Source organism: Dipodomys spectabilis, unplaced genomic scaffold, assembly GCF_019054845.1.
Source record: "Dipodomys spectabilis isolate Male_0828 unplaced genomic scaffold, ASM1905484v1 ptg000009l, whole genome shotgun sequence".
NCBI classification, from domain to species: domain Eukaryota; kingdom Metazoa; phylum Chordata; class Mammalia; order Rodentia; family Heteromyidae; genus Dipodomys; species Dipodomys spectabilis.
The window spans coordinates 26635878-26662382 of NW_024870686.1; the positions used below are offsets into that span (position 1 = coordinate 26635878).

General features: G+C 36.7%; 1 protein-coding gene across 6 annotated transcripts in view; it reads right to left on the bottom strand.

The window, feature by feature from the left end:
• Window positions 1-1328: 1328 nt before the first annotated feature.
• The window catches only part of Clcn3 (chloride voltage-gated channel 3), a 59627-nt gene continuing 34450 nt past the window's right edge, over window positions 1329-26505 (bottom strand). For 2 of the 6 annotated variants that reach the window (XM_042701726.1, XM_042701740.1), the window contains 10 exons: window positions 25976-26163; window positions 25004-25126; window positions 22877-23083; window positions 21092-21172; window positions 19782-20327; window positions 17537-17723; window positions 14423-14821; window positions 11110-11326; window positions 5896-5971; window positions 1329-4231 (listed from right to left, as the gene is read on the bottom strand). In XM_042701726.1, coding sequence (XP_042557660.1) covers window positions 4073-4231; window positions 5896-5971; window positions 11110-11326; window positions 14423-14821; window positions 17537-17723; window positions 19782-20327; window positions 21092-21172; window positions 22877-23083; window positions 25004-25126; window positions 25976-26163 — 2183 coding nt within the window. In that variant the 3' untranslated portion in view covers window positions 1329-4072. Of the gene's footprint in view, window positions 4232-5885; window positions 5972-11109; window positions 11327-14422; window positions 14822-17536; window positions 17724-19781; window positions 20328-21091; window positions 21173-22876; window positions 23084-25003; window positions 25127-25975; window positions 26164-26505 lie in introns of all 6 variants that reach the window. The other 4 variants (XM_042701755.1, XM_042701763.1, XR_006151080.1 and 1 more) reach the window with 3 other exon arrangements.

The window sequence follows — 26505 nt, forward strand, 5'->3', positions numbered from 1 at the left end:
TAAAGTTATCTGATTTAACCCGCATAGATTACCCAAAGAACTTTTGTTGAATGGTCAGTGGTTTTCCAGAGTTCTTCTAGCTGGCGCTCTAAAACAGATTTACTTTTTAAAATAATGTGGTAAATACAATGAAGTCTTATCGCCCCAGTTAGGCTACAAGCTTTTGTGGGAGGGGGGAGGATTTTACGCACACAGTTCTGGGGGTTGAAACTCAAAACCTCCTAACTCAGGAAGTCAGCTTTTTCACTCACAGCTGACACTCTGAACTACAGTTCCAGCTTTTTGCCGGTTAAATGGAGATAAGACTCGTGGATTTGTATGCTAGGCTGAAACACCCAGGGAAAAATGAAAGCTTATAAAAAAAATCAGTGAGATGCTGCTTTATAAACTACTCAGCAAGGGCCTAAGTCCCTCACACTAGCTCCAACAGACTGTACTGGCTCAATGTCAAACTATTCCTATCTAAATTCTTGCTTAATATTGATGGGTAATCCAATACCCTTACCTCAGTTCCTTCATTTCCAATGATCTTGACTAGTTGGTGTCAATAAGGAAAACCTCCCTAACCTAAGCTACAAGCATTCTAAATATCACTTGTCTTTCCATCTTCTTTTACTAGCAGCCCCTTCTGTTCATTCCATTCTTGCTTCTGCACTCAAACTAGGTTCACTTTCCCATTAAAATCATCCTAATCATCCCTACATTCTAAAACTTGCCCACTCCTTAGCTGAATGTTCTCAGAATCAAGCAGCTGTACATTTTAAAAACATTGCATTTAGTGCCTAACACCCAGTAAGTTCAACAAACACTCAACAAATGAACAAAGATCTACCCTAGATTTTTAGTGTTTTCCTCATGGAACATTTAATATTAAGACTGAAATTTTATTCAAATGTTCCGTTTATCACCCTTTCTTGAGGTTCTATTAGAAAACTGCCAAGGTAATTTTTTTATAGCAGGTAAATCATTTAACCTGCTCTCTCTGTGCACGTTTTTCTCTTTTAAAATGACACTTTTGAAAGTGAACAAACTGAAATAACTTTGCAGACAAACCTTCCACTGACACAGGTTACAAAAGCATATTGTTAACATGCACGGACAACTTGCTGTTCTACACAGGATCTGCTCTTCTCAGGATTCTTGTTTTTGTCTTATTTTTTTTTTTAAATAAAGCACAGAAAATGGCTTTCTAACCTGAGAAGCACATTATAATGATCACCTTTTTGAGACTGGCTGTGCGTGTCAGGCATATTGGCCTACACTGTTGGCTAGTGCAGCCAGCAGTACGGGGGGAGGGCTGTTACAGGTTAATTAAAGGCCAAACCACACATCATCATATAGATTTTAATAGATTTTTTGATTAACTCATCACAGTAATCACTTTTACTGTAATGATATGCAGCTTTACTACACTAGTATAAATAAAAACAGATAAATACAGCTCTAGGCAACATCACAGATTAACAAACTAAACATTCTTCATGAACCAAAACTGAAAACAATTATTAAGAGGAAGAAATGCTGACACTCTTGCCCATTCTCATCATACCTTCTCAAAGAGGGTACTCAAATAAGGCGCTACGTTTATTATATTGGTCAATTAGTTTGCCAATTAGCTAGGCACATGTATTTTTATGGTCTCCACTAGTTCATTTGGTTGAAAAGCAGACAAACCTCAATATATCAAAAGGAAGAATGAAACAGATGGTAGTATGAAAGAAAACCTCAGAATGCATTAAAAATACGGCACTTTTCCTGTATTTCAGCAGTAAGACATCTCAGAAATAGAAATATACCAAAGAAAATTTATGCTTTAATATTGACCCTGAAATGTCAATCTCTGATGAAAAATGGGCAATGAAATTAAGGTCTGAATTTAAAAAGAAAATTTTGGAGAAAAATCCATATGTATTTTATGTATGCAACTATTTGCAAAAACACTGGTTTCTCCTTTGAAGGCTTAAAATTCCAGATAGTTTTCTGTCAGCCATGCTAAGGAGTTAGTTCATAGTCTAGCAATGCTTTACAAATAAAAGTGGAAGAAACACAGAACTGTCATTTAGAAATCTTCACTCTGGATATCCAAAAGAACTTTGAGAGGCCTGTGACAAATACTTGAAATCTGCCCAAAATAGTAAATAATGAGGATAATAATTTTTGGCAGATAGCACAGGTAAGAATGTTTCACAAAATTCCTAAAATTTTGCTCAACTTTCAATCACTAATATGGCTTCATGATCTTAAGTCTTCAAGATCACACAGATCTTACGTGGTTTTGCAGATGCTACAGGCATATTATTATTAACTAGGAAGTGAAGCATCTTTCAAAATGTAAAAATGGCTCATTGCCAGTGATGTTTCAGAAAATGTCTGTCTGCAAAAATTCATTTGCCTATCAAAAATGCACAATCAGGATATTTAGGCCAGTCCTTAGAGTAACTGCCCTTGCCAATAGTGAAGTACCATGATTCGAAAACCAAAACATTCTAAACGCAACTAGTACATTTTAACTGACTCTACAGAAATGTGCAATGTAGCTACTCAAACCACCACGGAACACTTCCAAAAATGAGTATGATTTACCCAGAGATGAAAAGTTATAGTGAGATGAGAATTTTAAGTACTACCTTTGCGATTTATTTTCTTTCTTTTTTGTTTTGTTTTCTAGAAAAACTTTAAACATTAACTTTTGGGTTTTAGTCTATTGAGTAATTTGTGGTGTTTTCAACTTTCTAGTTTGTAGGCCAAAATGGACAGGTCAGAGGACAATCCAGGAAATGGCAGTGAGAGATCAGATAAAGATTTTGTACACACTAGATCACCAAAAAGTAACCACCTCTTCTAAACACTTGCTTCCATTGTAAACTTTGTTCATATCTCCATATTTGTAAGTCTGAATTAGTATATAAAAATCACATTAAAAAGGTAAAATTATTTAAGTGCGATATTAACTGATCTGTATTTTATAAATTTTAATCCATAAAAATATAAATAAGAATGGTAAATTTTAAGAAAAGAAATATACATTTAGTGCAAGTTATGAATTACAATTCATCTTCAGTGTCAGCAATGCATCTTGAGGAAAGAAAATGACTTATCTAATTCCAAGAAAAAAATTCCAGTGTTTTATCATGCATTTAATACCAGATACAGCTAAACAGAACACTTCCTTCTCTTTACTGTCACAGCAGCAGCATTGTTTAATTATGCTGAACAGCACTTCTATACCATAGTAGTAGTTTTAGAAATAGAAAATTTGCATAAGACCAGGTCACATTTTCCATAAGTCTGTAAGGAAAAAAATAAGACTGTTTATCCTTTAAAGTCAAAGTTTTTGATTCTGAATCACAAAGCCTACTAACTGGGAGATTTCATTCACACTTCATTCAAGATTTTACCTGTTTGGCCAGCCTTTGATGTGGTGTGTGTGCTGTTCCAAGCCTTTAGTGATGGTATAAACTACATGGTTAATGGCACAAGAAACACACCCTTCTTGTGATGAAACCTCTGTAAAATCACAGTACATCTCAATATGAGAAAGGACTGCTTCAAAAGGGTACACCAATTCAAAAGGCTTTGTTATAGCTCAGGAGAGAAAGAGAGAGAGAGAAATAAAAGCTCTTCTGGAATGTAGAAAGGTAATGCTTAACTACAGAATTCATGAATTAAACAGAACAGTTCAGATTTAAAAAAAAAAAGAGGGGCAAGACCTTGCAGTCTTACTGATGGCTCAATTCAAAGGAATCCCTCCAGAAACAGGGACTGAGAACGTGTCTTTAAGATGTTGGATTAACAGGCCAGGTGCTCGTGAATTTTGAGGTCATTCATCTCCATTGAGGCTCAGGCCTGCACCATCACGGCACGTTGTCTGTGAACACATCCAGTTGCAGAACAACAGAAGGCGGTTTGCTCATCTCTGTTAGACAGGGAAATACCTTATTCCTTTCCTTCTCCTTTCCCTCCTGAGACAATTCATTCCACCAGCATTATTTGCAAACCCATGTTGCAAATGCTCTGCCTTCATATCTCCTTTTTTTTTTAAGAAGAAAAAAATGTGGACGACTCCCCCATATTAAAGAGTTGTGCTATTCAACAAATGAACTTCCTCTTCTGTTTCTTCTCTCTCCTCATCTACGAGGTTCAGTTGAACATTATTGAAGCGGGGTCTTGGTTTGCCGTCTGGGCCATATGACGGAGGATATCTTTTTTTGTTATAATGCCAAGGAGGCGTCTGAAAAGGATAAATAGAAAGGTGCTGTTAAAATGAGAAGGAAAAGAAAAAGAGAAGCTACATCTATAGCAAAATCCTTTTTGTTGACAGGAATAGAGCAAAGCAAGCGGTCTGATTTTGTATTTTCTATTACTAAAGACAATGAAATCCAGCAGCTATTCTTTGATATAAAAAGTATTATGGTCACTCAGAGCATAAGGTCCTTTCCACAAACTCTGAGGACTGCATGCCTCATTGAAAGAGCTATTTTTGATTAATGTATGCCAACAAAAAAAGCAACAAAAAATGGGATGGCTTATGGATACGAAGTGGTATCAATCCCATTTGAGAAGGAAAATTCACTCCGAGCATATTAAGAAAACAATAAAATTCAATCCTTTCAATTCATTAACCAACTTTAAAGAAATAATTTAAGGACTGTCCAGTTGTATGCAGAATATTCATAAAAGCATACAATTCATATATATATATATATAATGATCAACACAAAACGTCACTCCTAAACTTCAGAACCCTAAGAATAAATATGTAATACAACTCAGGTTTCTAGTATATAGTTAATGTTTGCCCCTTCTTTTTCCTTATCTTGCCCCACCCCAAAAGACAGTGCTTTTATGAAAGTCTTAAGTTATTAATGGTTACATAGAAAACAAGAAACAGTCCTAAAGGATTATTATAAGTGAAGCAGAAAGCAGAATGAATGAGTAGCTACTATATTATTCTGGTTAGTAGTTTTATAAATAAGGATGCATGAAACACTTGTGAAATATTAGCATACAACAGCAACACATAATCAGATGTGTACTTAAGCAAACGGGATAGGTTTTATTTAGGTATGACAATTGCAGGACCAAATTAATTTCAGGCACTAATCACTAAAGCCAGACATTTTTTTTGTTATATGGTTAACATAAATCAAAATTTATCTGTAGTCACGTAGCCACTAAGACATAAAGCCTGTTAGTACAAATAAATTTGACCCCAAAGCTGCTTATAGCATTCTAGAAACATACAAAAGGGGCACAAACATGATCTATGTACAAGTTCACTAAATGAAATGGCAGGACACACATTCTGACTTTGAAAATATGCAGGGGACAGCAGAAAAAAACAATGTCACAATCACAGATATATATATAGATATACATATATATACAATGCTCTAGTTAGTGTGCCCATTAAAAATCTAATTGTCTGTAATTCTAACTGCTAAGCTCAGTTAAGATCACTTAGAGCTTAGGTTTACCACAAGACAACCACAGACTAGGAAGCAAAAAAGAAAACGGGGTTGGGGATGATAGAACAGACATTTTTAACCAGTCAGGAGTCTTCTGAGACCGGTGAATATGCTAGGTTAGTCAGATCTGTCACAATTTTATACTTAAGCATGTCCAACATTTCCTCATTCAACCACCAAACTTTGGTAATTCTTAAATTGTAAGTGATGATTTTTGATGAGATGTTAACTTTGCTCACTTTCTATGAATAGAATTTTATAAATATCTAAATTGATCTCACAGACATCTGATCAAACACAAATATAATTGGCAGCATGGTAGTATTTTTTGTTCAGCAGGTATCTGGGAGAGAACTGAACAGTTCACAAGTTTCATGCCTCCTGACTTCTAAGGTGTCTAGTGAGGAGATCTGATACATCTAATCACCAAGGGGTCCACGTGCTGCTTTAGTTGCTCGAGATGCTCTAAAATGTTCTTCTTTGTGATGATCCCCAAGACAATCCTGAAACAGATTATTATGCTAATAACTGTGAGAAATTAAATAAAAGAGGTTCCAATAATAATGATAAAGAATGAGAGAAACAAAAAATCATGAACATAAGAATGCTTGTCATGAATGTTAGAAAAATAAAAATGATATTTAAAACTCTAGATTCTCTTGACACATACTCAACTGACCTCAAAAGAAATATTGGTAGGTGTCCTTTTCAAATAAAAAATCAAGAAGCTTAGAAATCAAAAAGTTCAGAATGAAGATGACTATAACACAAAGTATAAAAGAAACTTAATAACGAAACATAGCTCTCTGAACCTCTGAAATTTAGAAATTTCTGAAACCTTTGAAAATTAGGAATTTCCCAGTGTTCACTTAGGGGAACAAATTTCTAACTTGTTACAACATAGCAGCTATCATTTGGATCTACTTTAGCAGTGGAGGAAAGTTTAACTCTGATGCCTACAGGAAAACATAAGAAATCCCTTGGATTCACATTATTTTGACTTAAATTAAGGCAACATGTATTAAATATGTAATACAACTAAAATTCTTTCTCAATATCAGGAACTGTATGGCATTTCTGAAACTTATAAAACACATTTATGAGCAGAAGCTACCTTTTTTTTTTCCTAAAAAAATAATTATTTTCTAAATAATTATTTCTCAACTTACGTGTCAAAAGTAATAGTCATAAGTTCTCATATTAATACTTGAAACTACTTTTAATTATTGAAATTTATGTCTGGTTACTGGTTTCATAATGAAAATTAATAAATTCAACTGCAGATACACCATGTGACAAAATAAAATAATTAAGAAAAAAAACTGAAAAGACTTAATTCTGGGGGAAAAAAAGATAAATTCTTCCAAAATGCCCTTCAGGATAATTAGACATTTCCTTGGTGATCTGGATAAGTGAACTTCCCTGTTAAACTGCCTTGAATATTCTGACTTCTTCAAGAATGTCATCAGGGGTTTCAAAGCAGTGGGCCATACATCTGTGTCTGTTATATACAACACCTTAGGGTGAGGGTCAGGGAAGCAGGGGACAGAGGATCAAAAGGGCAGAAACAGGTTCCGTACCATGTTTTCTTCCTATGTTATAAAAGTAACAGACTCATCTATAAGTGAAAAGTTTTCAGACCACAGGAATAATTACCCCACTCATGACTCAGAAACTATACTACATACACTGAGTGACTTGCAGTCACTCAATGGATATGCTTGACTTAAGTAGCTGAGGTTAAAAAACAAAAACCGCTATTAATTTACTCAGTGTTATAGCTGGAGGTAAGAAATGTGAAAATCTTGGCAATTATTTAAATACAGTAACACCATTTTGACACGCTTTTCTATCCAATTAAATAGAATGATTTAGTTAACATCACTTTATAGTAAGCTCCAAAAGTACAAAGAAAGTTATAAATTTATAAGCCCTAAGTGATAAAATGTACAGTTAGACTTACAAAGTAATCACTTCATTAACAGAATAATTTCCCTAAAAAAAGGAGAAATTCGGTTTCATTTTTTTAGTTAACAGAAGCGATTGACTGGCGAGTAACAAGGCAAGGATCAGTGCTGCTTTATTAACTTTAGGGAATAAGAAGAAAAAAAATCATTGCAAAATGTGACTTAAGAATAATTTGGTATGGGAGGGGGGAGGAGTCTTGCTAATAATAGCATAGCAATAGTGTAAGAGCTAATAAGACCTAAACTAGCATGTCCCAAAGTTATGTTCCAAGAAACACTAGTCCCCATGACATCATCTACCCACTTCACCCAATCAGAAAAGGGTTGCATTTTCAAATACGTTTGGAAAGCTACATTGCTGTTACCCGTTACTGAGCCATCAAAGAATATCATTTTAAATGTTCTCACAAGTTCAAAAGTATTCTCAACCACAGTTAATACTTTCCAAACTCATATGGTCTCAAAAACTTTAAGTAACTTTTATTAACATCCTACTGGTTCCACCAAAACAAAAACATTTTGAAAATTTTTACTAAATTACAATATGAAATGTTTATCAATATTTAATTAATATCTTTGCAATTTAAAAATCAATTTTTCTGTCATCTAACTATTCTTCCCCACCAACCCATTGCCTTTGAGATCCCAGATTTGTATGTCTGTTTACTCAGCTATTTTCTTCTCTGACATCCTAGTATAAACTTCATGCTCTTCACTGAAAACCATTAATTTATTTTCTGGATTTAAACTACCTCTCCAAGTGATCACTTTCCTCTCCATTATATATTTATTTTCTAGGAAGGACAAAAATAAGGGAAACATGACCAAGACGGTTAAGTACACTCACTTACAAGAAAGCTTCCCCACTTTTCACACAAAACCAGCAGCAACAGATAGAATTTTAATTAGTTACCTCTCTTCCCCCTAACTATGCCATCATTATTTTATTACTTTTCTCCCCACACTACTCCCAGCCAGCACTCTATCGTTTAAGCCACACCACTACTTCTGGCTTTTTTCTAGTTAAATTAAAGATAAAAGTCTTGTAGATTTGTCTTCCCAAGCTGGCTTTATTTACACCTAGATTCTCAGATCTCAGCCTCCTGAATAGCTAGGATTACATATGTGAGCCACCAGTGCTTGGATAGTGCTTCCTTTCTAGTATCTGTTCTACTATCTACACTGCAACTTCAGGGAAATGATCAGCAAGGTGAAATATGAAAACTGGTTCACATAGTAAGAGTTTTATGATTATAGTTAATCATTATTTAAGAAATAACATTTATATCTGCTAGTACAGAAAAGACAAACTTTTCCAGGTACAGAGAACAAAAGCACATAATAGCTATTATAATTCAACTTAGGTTCCAATTGGACCATTTAAAAAATGAAGGGGACCAAGTGTAAAGGCTCACAACTGCAATCTTAGCCAGATGGGAGGAGATGATTTGGAGGATTGAGGTTTCAGGCCCATTTAGGCAAAATTATTGATGCCATCTTAACCTATAAAAAGCTGCTGTGGCATGGGTCTGTCACCCTAGCTACATGGAAGCATAAATAGGCGATCTCTGTCCAACCTGACCTTGGTGTAACCTAAGAATCTATTTGAAAAAGTAATTAAAGCAAAAAGAGGTATAGTATTTGCCTGGCAAATGCAAGGCTCTGAGTTCAAGCCCCAGTGCTTCAAGACAGAGAGTTTGATAGTATAGATAGGTACATGGATAGATAAAGAGAGATAGAGACAGACAGACAGAAGTAAAGCTGTATGTTCTAATTAGTATTTAGGAAGGGCTTTTAAAAATTATAGTGTACTATCCTTAAGTGGTTGTATAAAGGAGTCAACATTCAACCCAATCAGTTTATAAATACAATTCATCTTAATGTCACCCCTTTGATAATTCTCCCCCATTATTTCCAACCCTATCCCATCCCTCAATTTTAATTTAGTAAGTTTTAAATAATAAAGTTTGATAATACTATTTTTAAACAAAAATAAATGAAGAATCATAGTAATGTTTATTGCACACATTCCTTCTGTAATCAGTATCTGATACCTAATAATTCCAAGTTCGTACCCTTAAGATCTATATTTCAATGATGCATTTCATATTCCTAAAGTTACTTTATTTAGTACACAGAAAAACACTATGTGGATCTAATTCTCCGGCTTTCTACTGCTTTATAAAAATACACAGGTCAAGCCAGGCACCAGTGGCTCAAACCTGTAATCCTAACTACTCAGGAGCCTGAAATCCAAGAATCACGGTTCCAAGCCAGCCTGGACAGCGAAGCCCACAAGACTCATATCTCCAATTAACTACCAAACAGCCAAAAGTGGAACTGTGGCTCAACTGGTAGAGTGCTGCACAAAAAACTTCAGGGACAGTGACCAGGCTCTGTGTTCAAGCCCCAGAATGATACAAAAACAAAAACTTCCAGTAGGAGTCTAAGTGTGGTGGCACATATCCGTAGCCCTAGCATTCAGAAAGATGAAGCAGAAAGATCACTAGCTCAAGCCACTCTGGGCTTCATAGTAAGATCCTAACTCCAAAAAATAAGATAAAATAATTTTAAAAATTAAAAATCCCAACAAGGAACAGTAATATGGTAGATATAAAGGGGTCTAAATATATTCATGTTTATCATTAGCAGATGGTATGTAGTACTGGTGGACGGAGGGCTGGGAATGTGGCTTAGTGGTAGAGTTGTTTGTCGAGTATGAATGAAGCCCTGGGTTCGACTCCTCAGTACCACATAAACAGTGCTAGCCTTGAGCTAAAGAAGCTCAGGGACATTGCCCAGGCACTGAGTCCAAACTCCAGGACTTACAAAAATAAATAAATAAATAAATAAAGTGTGAACAGAGACGGTGGACAAATAGAGTTGGAGCATTTGTTGAAGGAAGTATTTGAACACAGGACTTCACATTTGCTGGGCAAATGTTCTACTTCTGGCCCACACCTACAGCCTTTTTTTGCACTGGTTTTTTGGAAACGGTGCTGCTTTCTGCCGGGAACTGCATTGGGACCACCATGGGCCTATTTTATACATAGCATCCTAGCTGTGCCCACCTTCTTCCACTGAGATACGAGTCTTGCAAACTTGTATGTTTGTTTTCTTTCATGTGCTGACCTGGAACCACAATGTTCCTGGATCTTAGTTTCCTAAGAAGCTCGGGTTACAGTGGTCAGCCACTGGTACCCAGCTGTTAAAGGAGATTTTTAGCTAAAGTACAAATTTCACTTATATGTCCTTTCTTTTCTCCCATGATTAAGTCATATATTAGTGGAAAGACTACACAGCAAAAATATTTAGAAAGTTATAACTGTACTACAAAATTGTAAGCATGAAATGCGTAAGAAAAAATAGGTTTTAGTAGTGTCTCATACAACTGAGACCCAGTATTCAGCTAAAAAAGTAAATAGTTTAATCTTAACATGCTGTTCATGTTGGAAATACTTTCACACCTCTTTTCCAACTTTGAAGTACACTATTCTTGACAAAGCTACTTTATGTTTTGGCAAACAGTGGGTACTTGACATCTTTCTTACTCTCCATACTGATTCACAGGCTTTTCTCCATGGGGAGCTGACTCCCCCTTTGCCCTAAAAAGAAAACTGCATGAGAGAATTAAACTCTGGTGAGTGAGCCGGCCTCCGAGGTGCCACACTTACCCGTTGTGAGTTACAAGGCACTGCCTCAGACCCAGCTTTCGGAAGATGTCCACCACAATCTCCATGGGGGTGTGGTCTGTCACGGTGAAAGGGCTCATGTCGAGGATGCTTCGAAGTTTCAGCGGCCGAGGGCTTTCTGCGGGAAGGGACGGGGTGTGCTGCGCAAAGCACACACGGGAGCTGCCGACGATGCCTTCTTGTTTCTTCCTGGCGCTTTCTGAAAATGAGATCGAGAAGATGGAAAAAAAATTACACGGACAGTTTTCATTCTTTCAGCAAGTTGCTCATTTGGAGATAAATGTATTTGTCTCCCTTCACTTTTTCCTATTCCTTAACTCAGAATGGATTTGGTCATTTCTTCTACTTCACTAAATTAGAATCTACCAATAACCAAGAATCTTCATGTAAATAAGATGTCTAACTATCTAAGATTACAATTTTGTTTATGGAGCTTACGCTGTTTTCTAACTGTTTTCAAGCATACTGGGACTATGGAAGACAGTTTACTGTAGGGATCCATCATGGCGTAAAGACTGCGTATGCTGAGTGTCCCTTATTCTGCACTGGAGTTGAGAGTTTCATCCTAGCTTCGACTGTGCTGTGCAGTGCACTCCCATTAATAATAGTTGGTTCTTTCTATATTCTGATGTTAAAAGTCTAATTGTCCAGATGACTCATGAGCATCACAGAGACGTTGAAACTATAATTATGCTTATAATGGATACAGACTGACTTTTTATGTAGTTTGTAAGTAAGGGTTCTGTCAGTTTGTCTTCCTCCTTAGTGTGGTCTGCTCCCTGTGCTTCTGTTTTGCCACTATTTCCTCACCCACTTTTGAAACTGCAACCCCAAAGTGGAAGGAAAGACAGGAAGGAAGGAAAAGAAAACCCACAAAATAGAATACACACACAAAAAAAAGTCATTCTGCTTATGCTTTTATTTTGAGTTAATACTCTTCAAGACAGCATGATTGTATTGTATTTGTTATAGTGAAAATATGTGGAACTTGAATTTTGCTACAAAAAAGCTAACGCCAAAACAATAAACAGCCTTGATTAAGAAGCAGAAATTACTATCATAAATGAATACTGTAATATTTCTTCTGACCACTAACGTCTTCTTAACTGAGAGAGAATAACAGACATTCATATGCTAAATTGTTTTTTAGACCATAAGAAGGATTTAACTAATAACTGATGCCTGTCACCTGAGTGGTATGCTGTAAATTCTAACAACATCTGCTGTTAATGGGTACACAGGATACAATGATTGAAGTGTGACACCGAAAGTATAACAAAATAAAGGAGTAAAGCTGTCAAGTTTTTGTATGTAAATTAATTTACCAGAAACATATCGTCCAATTTAGAATACTACAAATTATGAGGGGTGTAAATTATTTTTAAGTCTAGTATAAGAATTAAAAGCAAACGTTCAAAAATAAAAGCCAGTCACCAATGGCTCAAGCTTCCTCCTTGCAGCACAGGAGGCTAATAGCTAAGATCCCAGTTCATAGCCAGTCCAGGCAGGAAAGTCTGTGAGGCTCTTATCTCCAATTAACTACATAAAGCTGGAAGTAGAGTTCTGGCTCAGGTGGTAGAATGGTAGCCTTAAGCAAAAAAGCTCAAGGACAGCATCTAATCCCTAAGTTCAAGGCTCAGAACTGGTACCAAAAATAAAACAGAAGAAAAAAAGCCTACAATAAGTCATCAACAGAAACAGTAAGAAAAGATGCGAAGTATAATAGTAAATAGCATGTATGACATTTTTAGCATGTATGACCACTCAAGTGGTAAAACACTCTTGAGCAAAAAAGCTCAGAGACAGCTCCCAGGCCCTGAGTTCAAGCCCCAGGACTGGACCCACTCAAAAAAAAAAAAAAAAAGCCATCATGTGACTAGTATTCTGGTGGCTTGTCTTGATGTGTTATATATCTAAAGCACCCAAGTCCTTTAAACTGCCATTATTTCCATTCTCATTATTTTATCTCTTAAGAGAGTGACAACAACTCACACTTATACTCCTCCTAGTTACTCAGACTTGAGAATCAAGATTTGAGCAGACAAATCCAAGAGACTCTTATCTCTTCTAGCAAAAAGCCAAACATGGAGGTGTGGCTCCAGTGGTAGAGCATAGGTTAAAAGTGAAAAAGCAAGTGTAAACCCAAAAGGCCTGAGTTTGCCCTAGTACTGGAAGAAAAAAAAAAGACAATGACGAAACTTAAAAACATTTATCTCCATACAAAGTAAGAATACTAGTTACCCTTCATTTCAGCAGTATCTTCTTTACCTTTTAAAAACCTAGCCTTTTTAACTTTATGTATAAATTCCAAAATTCCGACCTCTAGTTTTCTTCATTGGCTACCAGTAAAACCTAGAGAAGGGATATCTACACATAGCAGTTCTTTCCTGACTAGGTTCAGCCATGACAGTGGATGGAAAGCTAAAACTAAAAAAAAGCTAAAATTGCCAAGTCTGACAATTTAAATCTGGTATCCTATTACCCCCAAAAAACTTTAGAATGACAGGATCACTAGTCTGAAAAATATGAATGGAACATTCTCTGTAGGATCTTTTTAAAATTTTCCTTTCTTTTTGGCAAACAGTAACTTTCCAGTTTGAGAAATGCTCTACAACCCCATATACTGTCTAGTCTTCCCTCTTCAAGCGGCAAAAGAATTACTTTGGAAACCTTTTGCAGTAGCCTTACAGGTTAATATGGAAGAGAAAGATATCTGGAGACATACCAAACTGCTTGACATTTACAGCTAAAGATCCTGCACAAGAAACTGAGGAGACAAAAAAAGCAATAGCTTTACCACACCTATTCTCTATTGCTTACTTATTAGAGGATTTAGATTGTGTTGAAAAAGATTAAAGTCTCACTGGTTTGATCAATATTGCAGAACTAATCCTTTCATTTAAATTAAAAGATAAAACCATCCATTGAGGCATAAATTCCTTTCAAAGGGACATAAATGTTCCTTGTTTTAAAAATCTAACTAATTAAACTTTCTTCTAGAAATTATGTCATATTACACTACACACACACACATACACACACACACACACACACACACACACACAGATATAATTTTTTTTTCGTCAGTCATGGGGCTCGAACTCTGGGCCTGGGCACTTTCCTTCAGCTCTTCAGCTGAAGGTGAGTGTTCTACTACTTGCCACAGCACCACTTCTGGCCTTTTCTGCTTATGTGGTATGGAGGAATCAAACCCAGGGCCTCATGCATGCAAGGTAAGCACTCTACCATTGAGCCACCTTCCCAGCCCCACGAATAGATATAATTTAAAAGGTACCTATTGCAATTGTCAGGTCTCTTCTGAGAGCAAATCCCACTAATCTCTGAGATTCTTTTGACATTATGACAGGAAAGCCATTGTAGCTGGTTTCATTAATCATGTTTTCTATATCATCCACAGTCATATTGTCCTGCGTGAGAACAGCTAAGGGAGGGTCATTCCTTCTAGGTCTCATGACATCAGCAGCAAGGGTAGTATGAGTAAATTCTTCTTTTGCATCCAAGAAAGGGTATCCATTTAATCGGATGTGTGCTTCATAAATGCCCTCTCTACCAAAGGCATCTCCAACCCATTTACTGGTCATTACTGCAGCCATAAGAGGAACAATATATTCCAAGCCTCCAGTGAGTTCAAAAACAATAACCACCAGAGAGACAGTCATTCTTGTCACACCACCTGAGGGGAAAACAGTACAATTGGTCAGAAAAGACAGGATCTTAACCACTATATGTCACTATTTTATTAGGAAGTCACACACAAATTATAGAACACAGTGAAAAGCATTGCCATCAAAAACTTCCCTTCTTTTCTGGTAGGATTAAAATCAGTACTTTTAATAAGATTTGGAGGAGAAAAAATCTTCTTTGCTTATAAAACATTATAAGAGGGGCTGGGAAGGTGGCTCAGCGGTAGAGCGCTTGCCTTGCATGCATGAGGCCCTGGGTTCGATTCCTCAGCACCACATAAGCAAAAAGAAAAAAGCCGGAAGTGGCGCTGTGGCTCAAGTGGTAGAACTCTAGCCTTGAGCTGAAGAGCTGAGGGACAGTGCCCAGGCCCAGAGTTCATGCCCCACGACCGGACCCAAAAATAAATACTTAAATAAAAATAAAACATTATAAGAACTAGGCACCAGTGGCTCATGCCTGTAATCCTAGCTACTCAAGAGGCTGAGATCTAAGGATCGCAGTTCAAAGCCAGCCCAGGCAGGAAAGTCCGTGAGGCTCTTATTTCCAATTAACCCTAGAAAACTGGAAGTGTCCCAGTGGCTCAAGTGGTAGAGCGCTCGCCTTGAGCTAAAGAGCTGAAGCCCAATGATCAAAAAAAAAAAAAAAAAAAAAGTAATATATATATATATATATATATATATATATATATATATATACGCCATTTCAAAATTGTTTATCTTATTAAAAAGACAGAGTTACCCAAAAGAATTATTTTGGAATCCTTATGAGCTCAAGCCCAAAATTCTGGCTACTTAGGATGCAGAGATGGGGTGTCATAATTGAAGACCAGTCCAGGCACAAAAGGTCATGAGAATCCATCTCAACCAATGGCTAAGCACAGTGTTTGTCATCTCCGGCAACACAAGTAGGAGGACTTCAGCTTAGGCATAAACTATCCCCAAAATATCCCCTATCCCCAAAATAACCAATGCAGAAAGGGGCAGGAAGCATGCCTTAAGTGATCAGAGCAACTTCTTACAAGCATGAGGCCCTGAATTTAATCCATAGTATGTTAAGTAAAAAGAAAAAGAAAAAAGAAAATCAGAGCAGACCAGCAAAGTAATGTTGCCTGTTTGAGGTATTGCTGTAGCAAAAGCATCATTTTACACTCATAAAAGCTTACTAATTCTTAAGGAAATGTGGTGCTACATATCATGACTATCTGATTTGCCACCAGTTTACAAGTTAAACTTACATATGGGTAGAAGATTAATTTTGTAAGTTTCTCTCTTCTAAACTTTCTTCAAAATGAATAATTTTATGATTTTTATTAAAAATGTAAATAATATTCCCGATAGAAAATCATCTGTTCTAGGCTAGAGGGTAGCTCAGTGATAAAGCATGCATAAAGATCTGGGTCCAATCCTTACTAAACAAATTTAGTAAAAATGATTTACCCAAATCATAATTCTTCTACCTAAGCCACATCTGTCTATTACTGTTGTCTTTGTCCCACAATTCAAATGCCATATGCTACTACTGTATTTATGTCATTTTTCAATTGCAGAGACTTTAGGTGACCCACTGCCACAGAAAACACTACACACTTAAAACAAAATTCTTCTTAACCAAAGAAACTCTCATTCCAATTTCTTGTCCAAAAAAGGCAGATGGGTGTGTGTGTGTGTGTGTGTGTGTGTGTGTGTGTGTGTGTGGTGTGTGTGTGTGTGTGTGTGTGTGTGTGTGTGTGTGTGGTGTGTGTGTGTGTGTGTGTTTGGTTTCCTCTGTAAGATATCTACCCATGGCCCCTGTCTCAGGATTTTGATATAAAGCTAGTCTGGGTCCTGAAGATGTCATTCCTAATTTCAACACCAACCTAATCTTACTTACCTCCATTAACTCTGGCCCCTATTAAAGTTTAATCCACTTTATAAGCCATATTTCCAAGTTAAGATTTTGTTGAAATTTGTATAGCAGACTTTTAGTACTTTCTGTAATCATTAATATTGCTCAATATTGGGTTGAACAACAATAATAGTGAACACTTGCTATTTGGATGAAATAATTCTGTTCATTTGACATTACACTTCAAGACCACTAATTGCAAAATTTTGACTCACTGAACAAGAGTCAAACACCAACTTTATTACAATCAAAGTTTAACTGACAGACATTTTAATAAGTATTTAATATTTAATAAGTATTTAACATGCCAAAAAGGCAATAAATAGTTCCATAGTTAGTGCAAATATTTTCTTTTCACTAAAATAAGAAGTTGTCTTCCAGCTGCAAATGTGCCTCAGGTGATCAAGGACTGGTAAATATATCTTTTAGTGTGGATGAAAATAAATTACCGCAAAGCTGTTCTGAAGCTTGTTAAGAACCGGTTTATAATTAGTCTGTACTAACCTACAGCCTTAAAATGAAAAACCAAAAATCTCCTTGGTCAGGATTCAAATGAAGCCTATGCTGCATGGAAATGGTTTCTGTCATCAAGCATTATGACAAATATGCCTACTACTCTTTAATTGCTGCATTAACAAATGTTCCCTGACAGGCAAAATGAAAACCATAAGAGGACCCCTGTCTCATTTCTGTTATTTCTTCCCTCAATCCTGCATTCTCCTCCACCAAAGCCCTTATTAATTAAGCACAAGCATGCTACCATTGGCCCTTTCCATTCAGACTTGCAAACATTCACACACAGCAGACACAGTTATATTACCTAAACATGCAGCGGCGCCAACCATAGCATAAAGGCCCGGTGTAATGCAATCGGCCCCGACCTCACACCACTCCTTGAATATAAACCAGTCGTGGTGATAATAGGCAAGCTGTTCCACTGCAATCCCCACAATCCTTCCTGCAATCGCACCAATGGCCATGCTGGGGATGAACAGGCCTGATGGAACCTGCAATAATAACAGAGCCTCGTGAGCCTAATGAGCCACAGGGCTTCAGAAACACAGTCTGAGCCCCACGCTCCTGTCATGGATTTCTTTCAAGAGCCTGTGACTCCTTTCACATTTATTATGGCAACAGCCTAGCAGAGATAGGAATAAGTACCATAAAAGCCTAACAGAAACAGGAGTATATCTTAATCAACAGCACCTTGGTTATTCCATGAATTCACTTCCAAGTGACAGAAGACATTCTCTAGGCCAAGGAGGAAGAAAAATCAAATGTTATACAACTTCTATCTTAGAGATTCCCTACTGCTAAGTCTCTAGCAAAATTCCCACAGGTCCATTGTAAAATTCAAAAAAGGGGGAGGGGATATGAAGTGTTTCTCATAAAACTTAATCAACTCAGTTTGAAGTACTATACTTTGCTCCACAAGAGTATGCCCTTCCTACGTAGTTACAAATAACAAAATCATTAGATACTAGTCTTTGTAAGTGATACAATGTAAAGTGAGCAACCTTCTCAGTTCCCCTTGTATTCAGTGAAATATATCAATTAAGAATAGCTGAGAGCTGGTGGCTAATGTCTGTAATCCAACTACCCAAAGAGGATGAGATCTGAGGATTGTGGCTTGAAGCCAGTCCAGGCAGAAAAATCTATGAGATGCTTATCTCCAATTAACCACCAGAAAACTGGAAGTGTCACTATGGCTTAAAGTGGTACAGCACTAACTAGCCTTGAGAGAAAAAGCTCAGGGACAGCACCCAGGCCCTGAGTTCAAGCCTCATGACCAACCAAAAAAAAAAAAAAAAAGCAAAACATTTACTAACTTAAATTTAAAGAAGGCAATAGGAACAGTAAACACCTTAGGCAAAATTACTTTTAAGACTACTGATAGAGCAACAGCCCTAACCTGTTCTGGATATTAAACAATGACATATTGTAGGACATCAGGTCATGAAAGGGATACACAACACAAAGCATGTTTTACAATGTCCTTAACAGTTATCTTTCAGCAAGAGCTTGGGACTTAAAGGCTCACCAACCGACTCCAGCTTTCTTACATAACTATAATCCTTTGTGGTGTAGTTTACTGATGTCAAAGCAACAGAGATTTGCCAAAAACCAACTGACTATAAACAAAGGAACTTTTAACAGCTCCTTCAGCTTGATTTGCTATGAGAAAAAATATAAAACTTCAAAGCTCTTCTATTATTTGGCTCTCAATACTTTATGAACTAAATAAAGACAAAAGAAATTTTACTTCCAAAAAAACCCACTACCATTCTAATTCCAAAGAAAGAAAGCTATTTCTTCACGTAATTTACATCTGTGACAGAATATTATCACTAACAAATACTAACTATAACATGAACTAGGGATGTAATAATTTAAAGAATAAAAACATCAACATCTGCTTCCTCATAAATACCAGCTTATATTCATTGATCATTAATTAATGAATGTTATTCTCACTTTCTTGGTCCAAAATAAACAATGTTCTGATGCATAAGCCTTAAATCTGTGATAGAAAAAAAATTACTATGCTTGGTGATCTCATAATTCAATTCTGAGTTTACAACGTCTTTTAAGCAGTAGTATGACAGGCAGAATAATGGCTCCCCACAGACGTCTCTCCTAATTCCTACAACCTGCAAATAAGTGATGTTACTTGGCAAAGAGGAATTCAGGTTGCTAACCAGGTGATCTTAGAATGGGAGATTATCCTGGATTATCTGAGAAGGTAGAATATAATCACTAGTGGGTGTTTACTATGAAAGAAGGATTTATAAGAGTTAAGGGTCAGAGTATTGTGACAAGAGAAAGACTTGCTGGCTTCAAAGAGAAAGGGAATAATAAGCCAAAAAATGTGGCAGGTTCTTTCCTACAGGTTCCAGAATACCATGTGAACAAAACACCTCCAACTCAGCCCATAAAGACCTTTTCAGATTTCTGACATCAGTTCTATAAACTCTTAGATTTAAAAAAAAAATGCATTTCTCATTTCACATTAAATTTTTGAAGATTCCAAGATTACTTCAGCACCACCTTCCATTAGCACTTACCTTAATACCAAAAGTGAATACTGTCATTATGATTTTAAATATGAGTGCCAAGCATAGCTGCCAAATAGCTGAGTATACTCCAACGCCGGCTGGACGGTCAGGAATATCATCAACAATTTTACTGGCATTCATGTCATTTCTGTAGTCACAAAGAGAAGAGGATTCCAGGGGACCACAATCTGTAAAAAGCTCTTTGATCAGTTCACTGGTGTTGAGCCTAGTGTATGGATTAGGGAAGGCTATCACGGCAGTAATGGCTGCAACAATAATGACTTCAAGAACAGGATACTTTCCAAATCTGGTGGATTTGCGTCGACGACACCAGGCAATGTTTGCCCTAATGAAAAAGGCTCCCCAAAGCCCTCCAAACACCCCTAGGAGAATAAAAGGAAACAGTTCAAAAAGGTACCATGGTGTATGATACTCCACATAAAAAAGGACCAGCCGGCTGTTACCAAATGGATTGATGGATCGCAAAACAAATGCAGCCACTAAAGCAGCAAAAAATGATCTCCATAAAGTTTTGAGAGGGAAATAGTAGCTAACCTAGAAAGAGAAAAGAAACATGAATGCTATCATCTTATGCTTTTGACTTGAGTAAGCATTTCTCTAAATATTACTATAGGTAGCTCTAATTCTTGACACAGCTAGAATTTGCGTTTTATGGTAATAAAATGGTATTGACTTTAGTAGTGATGTGCTACACCGCTAAAAGTTCACAATAACTGGTCTTAAATACCTAATAATTTAGAATAGCTAGACCTATTTTATTTTCAGAGGAGTTTCACATCTAATTCAATCATGGCAGTTAAAAATAAATTACCACAATAAAATAAAATTAAAAAAAATAAATAAATAAATTACCATCACCAATGCTTGTTAGCTCATAAAAACATATTTGACTTGCCTTTTAAGTGCAGCTTTACAAACAATCCTAGTGACATTTTTGTATAAAAGCACAAAAAAGGAAAAAATTTAAGCATCAGTCTGAAAAACAAATAGTATATTCTACTGAAACAACTAAAATTATCTACATCTCCTAATAAGTCAAATTTACATATTTAATTACGTTAAATACCAACATTTATACACGAATAACAGTTTTATGTTTTCTTTAGGCATGCAACATATTTTCATTTAAGAACATGTTAAAAATTTTCTAAATATAAAACTGAGAACTTCAAAACTAGCTATGTTACATCAGCTAAAACACAGTGCCAAAACGTATTTGTACTGGCAAATTACACATAATGTTAATTGATGTACTTTTGAACCTACCATAATGTTAATTGCTCTGCTTTTGTACCTACCTCCTCCAGGCTAAAAAGAACTCCTCCAATTGGTGCACCAAAAGCTACGGAAACACCTGCAGCTGAGGCAGCTGATAGCACCTAGAAAGAAGATGTGGCTTATTTCTTATTGTCTTATAAATTCAAATATAGCAAATAAAAGCTCATATTACATCAATTTTCCAAATACTACTTCTTTTTTTTTTTTTTGTCGGTCGTGGGGCTTGAACTCTGGGCCTGGGCGCTGTCCCTCAGCTCTTCAGCTCAAGGCGAGCGCTCTACCACTTGAGCTACAGCACCACTTCCAGTTTTCTGGTGGTTTTTATTGGAGATAGGAGTCTCACGGTCTCTCCTGCCCGGGCTGGCTTTGAACCACGATCCTTAGTTCTCAGCCTCCTGAGTAGCTAGGATTACAGGCGTGAGCCACCAGCGCCCGGCTTCCAAATACTACTTCTAAAATTAAATCCCCCCCCCCCAAAGCAAAGGACAAGTATTAAGTTCTTTTAACAGGTATTTTTCTCTTGTACTTTAACTGAAAGCTCATTCACGCATTCATATTCAGCCAAAACCATTGCCAAATAAAATAATGTGATTACACTGTAACAAATAGGTAATGAATACAGATAACTTGTAATGTGAATAGCTGTGCATTCAGGAAAACAGGACAGGACCCCCAAAGTCTGGAAGTCTATAAAAACTCAAAGTCTCCAGACAGGCCCTAGAACCCATATTTCTTCCAGAAATATCCACAAAAATGTTGAAACAAGTGGCACTGTGGCTCAAGTAATAGAGCAATTGCCTTGAGCTGAAGTGCTCAAGGACAGTGCCCAGGCCTAGAGTTCAAGCCCCACAACCAACCCCCTCCCCCCCGAAAAATGTTGAAGCATGAAGAGAAGTCTATAATTTATTTCTTTTGATGAAGTCTACAGTTCAAAAATGCGCTAAAAGACCTCATGCTGACCTAAAGAAATTGCCTAAAATCAGCTAAAGAAAGATTTTGCTGGGCACTGGTGGCTCTCACCTATAATCCTAGCTACTTAGGAGGTTGAAATCTGAGGATTGCGGTTTGAAGCTAACCCAGGCAGAAAACTCCCTTGGAGACTCTTATCTCTAATTAACTACACGAAAACTGGAAGTGGCACTGTGGCTCAAGTGGTAGAGCAATAGCCTTGAGCACAAAGAGACTCAGGGACAGCACCCAGGCCTGAGTTCAAACTCCTCAACTAACAAAGAAGGAAGGGAGGGAGAGAGGGAGGGAGGGAGGGAGGGTAGGAGGGAGGGAGGGAGGGAGGGAGGGAGGAAGGGAGGGAGGGAGGGAGGGAAGGAAGGAATTCCCATATTTTCCCTATAAAGTGAGTTTCTGATTTACACTTCAGGAAGTTCTACAGGTCTTACTTTGGAACTTACTCATGATGCAAGAAAAAAGCTTTGTACAAATCATGCACCATTTCCACTGACATTAGACACCACCTCTACCAGGAAAACATAGCAAGTTAGATTTCACAACCCTGACATACAATAATGTTGACATTATAATGTTACACTTAGCATACAAAACTTAAAGGAAATGCAAAGGGCACTACCTAATCTACCTGAAATTCCAAAATAGAGGCATATTCTGAGCAGCAGAGGAGATAAGATTCTAGATCTTATATGTTCCACAAAGGAAAAGAAACAAACTAATCTCAAACAAACACTTTAAATACAGACTCTATCCAAAAAGCAAAAGTAAAATATGGTCTATAAGATTCCTCACAGATATCAAATATGTATTTTTCTGACAAATGAACCACAGAAAACACTTACCTCCCTTTTTTTAGCTTCATTTGTGCTGTACTTTGGAAAGAGGTAGGAAAAGATATTTCCACAGCAACAAGCAACGTGTACCAGGGGACCTTCTTTTCCTAAACTCAAACCCGATGCCACAGCCAGTACTAACGTGATGGTTTTAATCATTAAAGTCCATTTTCCCAAATAACCTCTGATGATGAATCCACTCAAAATAGTTTTAATCTACAAAGGAAAGATTATGGCATCTTAATTTCCTTGAAGAAACATCAGAATTTGTTCTTTAATTTTTATTTATTTATTTATTTAGGTCAGTTGTGGTAGCTGAACTCTGGGCCTGGGCACTGTCCCTCAGCTCTCCAGCTCAAAGCTAGAGCCCTACCACTTGAGCCACAGCACCACTTCCAGTTTTTTTTCTGCTTATGTGGTGCTGAGGAATCAAACCCAGGGCCTCATGCATACGAGGCAAGCACTCTACCACTAAGCCAATCTCCCAGCCTGAAATATCAGAATTTAATCTAAAATATTCTTGTTTTGCTCACAAACTACATGCAAATTTTGAAATAATTGACAATTTTTTAATGATACATACAATAAATCTGAGTTTTATTCTACTTTTCTATTCAAGGACAGAAAGCAACCCTGTCTTATAAGAAAACAAAAATAACAGGCTAAGTTAAATACAGCTATTTCTTGCAAGGCTTATGATTATATTACCCAAAAAGGCAAATTTGAATTATTTTTGTTGTAGAAATGTAGAAATTTGTTGTTGTAGATACGTATCAGGCAATGTCATATGCCTTCTTAGGGTACTGTATCAAATGTTTTTCTATGTATCAAGAAGGATGAATGAAAAGTGCTGAGAACTGAACAATATTGCTCTTACTAATCTGGGAGCTGGTGGCTCATGCCCGTAATCCTAGCTTCTCAGGAGGCTGATTTGAGGATCATGGTTCAAAGCCAGAAAAAAGTTGGAAATGGTGCTGTGGCTTAAGTGGTAGAGCACTAGCTTTAAGCCCAAAGAGGTTTAGGGACAGTACCTAAGGCCCTGAGTTCAAGCCTCAGAAACAGCATACACATATACATACATATACATACACATACATACATACACACACACACACATAAACACTCAAAAGTTTATATTACATACCTACTGTGATCACATGGTTTCTCAAAGTATAAAATGATATAACTCAAGAATTATTAACTTATTTAAGCTAACTGAATATAGCTCAGATAATGGAAAGAATAATTAAAATTAGGGTCATAACAGCCAAACACCAACTATTTCCCCAAAGAACTTTAGGTCACAGGACATTTTTCTAGGCTCTTGATGTTTAAGTTTTATGATAATTTGCTAAGTTATATGCTAAATGAGAAGAGTATTTTTAAAAAATCACCTCTACAGCCAGGCACCAGTGGCTCAAGCCTGTAATCCTAGATATGCAGGAAGCTGAGAGTGAGGACCATGGTTCAAAGCCAGCCCGAGCAGAAAAAGCTGTGAAACTCTTATCTCCAATAAACGACCAGAAAATCAGAAGGGGTGCTGTGGCTCAAGTAGTAGAGCACTCTCCTTGAGCTGAAGAGCTGAGGACAGCGCTCAGGCCCCGAGGGCAAGCCCCACGACCGACAAAAAAAATAAATAAATAAAACCACCCCCACAATAAAAATGATTAAATCATTTGGGGGAAGAATTACTTTTCAATGATTTCTACCATCAGCTTCTATGTTGTTTGTTTGTTTTAGCAGTACTGGGTGCTTAAACTCAGGACTTTATGTTTGCCAACCAGGTGCTCTATGACCTAACCCACACCGCCAGCCCGCCATTGCATTGGTTATTTTTGAGATGGACTCTCAATCATCCTATTTACATTTCCTACATAGCTACATGACAGGTGTAAGGTCACTGCACCAATAATTTTATTGGCTGAGATAAAGTCTCAAAAACTGTCTTTAAACTTTGATCTGCCTTGATCTCTGCTTTCCAAGTGAGTCAGTTATAGGCATAAATGATTGCTCCTGAATCAGTCTACCTTTTCTGAATTTCCTTTTACATGAAAAAAAAATTCATTTCAAAAAAAATTTCTAATAAAAAATATCCCAACAAATATTGCTCATGATATTAAGAACTGCGTGGCTTACCTCCGGAATTCCAGATCCGCAGGCATATGGAGCAAACACCTTTACCAGAGATACTGCAAGAAAAGCAAAGCTCAAAGCCCAGAAGATGTACATTATATAGTTCATGATGTAAGAACCAGGACCCTAAAAAACAAGAGCAGTTTAAGAATATGAGCTTGATTTATAGTATATTTCTAAAGCAAGTACTTCCTATATAAGCAACTAGCGTATTTTTTCTGATCCCAAAGTTTTGTTACCAAGGTATTTCCATTACACTTCAACCTTCGCCTACCCACCAACAACTTTTTGGCAATAGTTAATGGAAACAAAATTAGATTGGCACTCCAATTTCATTCCATTCCAATTCTTCTAAAGATCATTAAACTCAAGGTAAGAAACAGCACATTGCACATCTTATCAAAAAACATTCCTCTTAGCTCTAAGGTTCATCTGTAACATTTTAAAATACATATCCTCCCACATGACTACATATAATCTCCTATTGTCCAGGACATTGTTAATACATAACATTATAGTAGTTAAGATAGTCAAGTACTATAATGCCTCAAAGAAAATCTTAAATAACTGAACGTATCTCTACTTGTAATATTCATTTTACCAACTATTTAACAATCTACACTTTCATAATTCTTATTTCCTAGTCTTACTGATCTTTAGGATAAATTACTCTAATAACACATCTAATTACAATGATTTACATCTATTGACAACCTACTACAATTATTATCATTTTTCTTCCACCACAATAAATTTGTGTCTTTTTGCAAGTAACCTGTGTATAACCATGTACTTTAATACAAAAGCTGCTTGAAATAATCTTTATTTTTTTTTGTATTATGTAGTCATATATTTTCCATTCTACCCTATTATACAACTTTTCTTTAATATATGGTTCAGTCACCTAGGCTGTGATTCTTTTAAGTGAATTGGTACAATTATCAATCAACTCATCTTGAGCAAAGCAAGACTTACCTCTGCTTGACCTATGATTAATTCTGCCCATGTTTTCCATTGTGGACATTTATCCCGCTCTTCAAAAGTTGTTTCATTAGATCCCCAACAACACTGTTCATGGTTGTACCACAATGCACTGAGGCAAATGCCCTCCTTTAAGTCAGTCATCCAATCAGCAGCAATGTCTATTAATCCAGCCAATGCCCCTGTAAAAATGTGTTGGAGATGGTCCAAAAAATAAATTCATTTTGGGAGGATATGGTTATGAGTTTAATCAAAAATGGGAAACTTTCTACAAAGGTTTAACTTGTAATTAAATATATATTCTTTATTTTTAAAAAGCCTGCCAATAAGTATTCTTTAAAATAAAACTGCTATTCTTTGACTGAAATTAAAAATCCAACCACATCATTCAAATTCCCTATAATTACAAAAGGAAAGGAGGGAAGGAGGGAGGAAGGAAGGGAGGAAGGGAAGGAAGCAGGGAAGGAAGCAGGGAAGGAAAGAGGTAAGAGGGAAGGAAGGAAGAGAGGGAGGGAGGAAGGGAG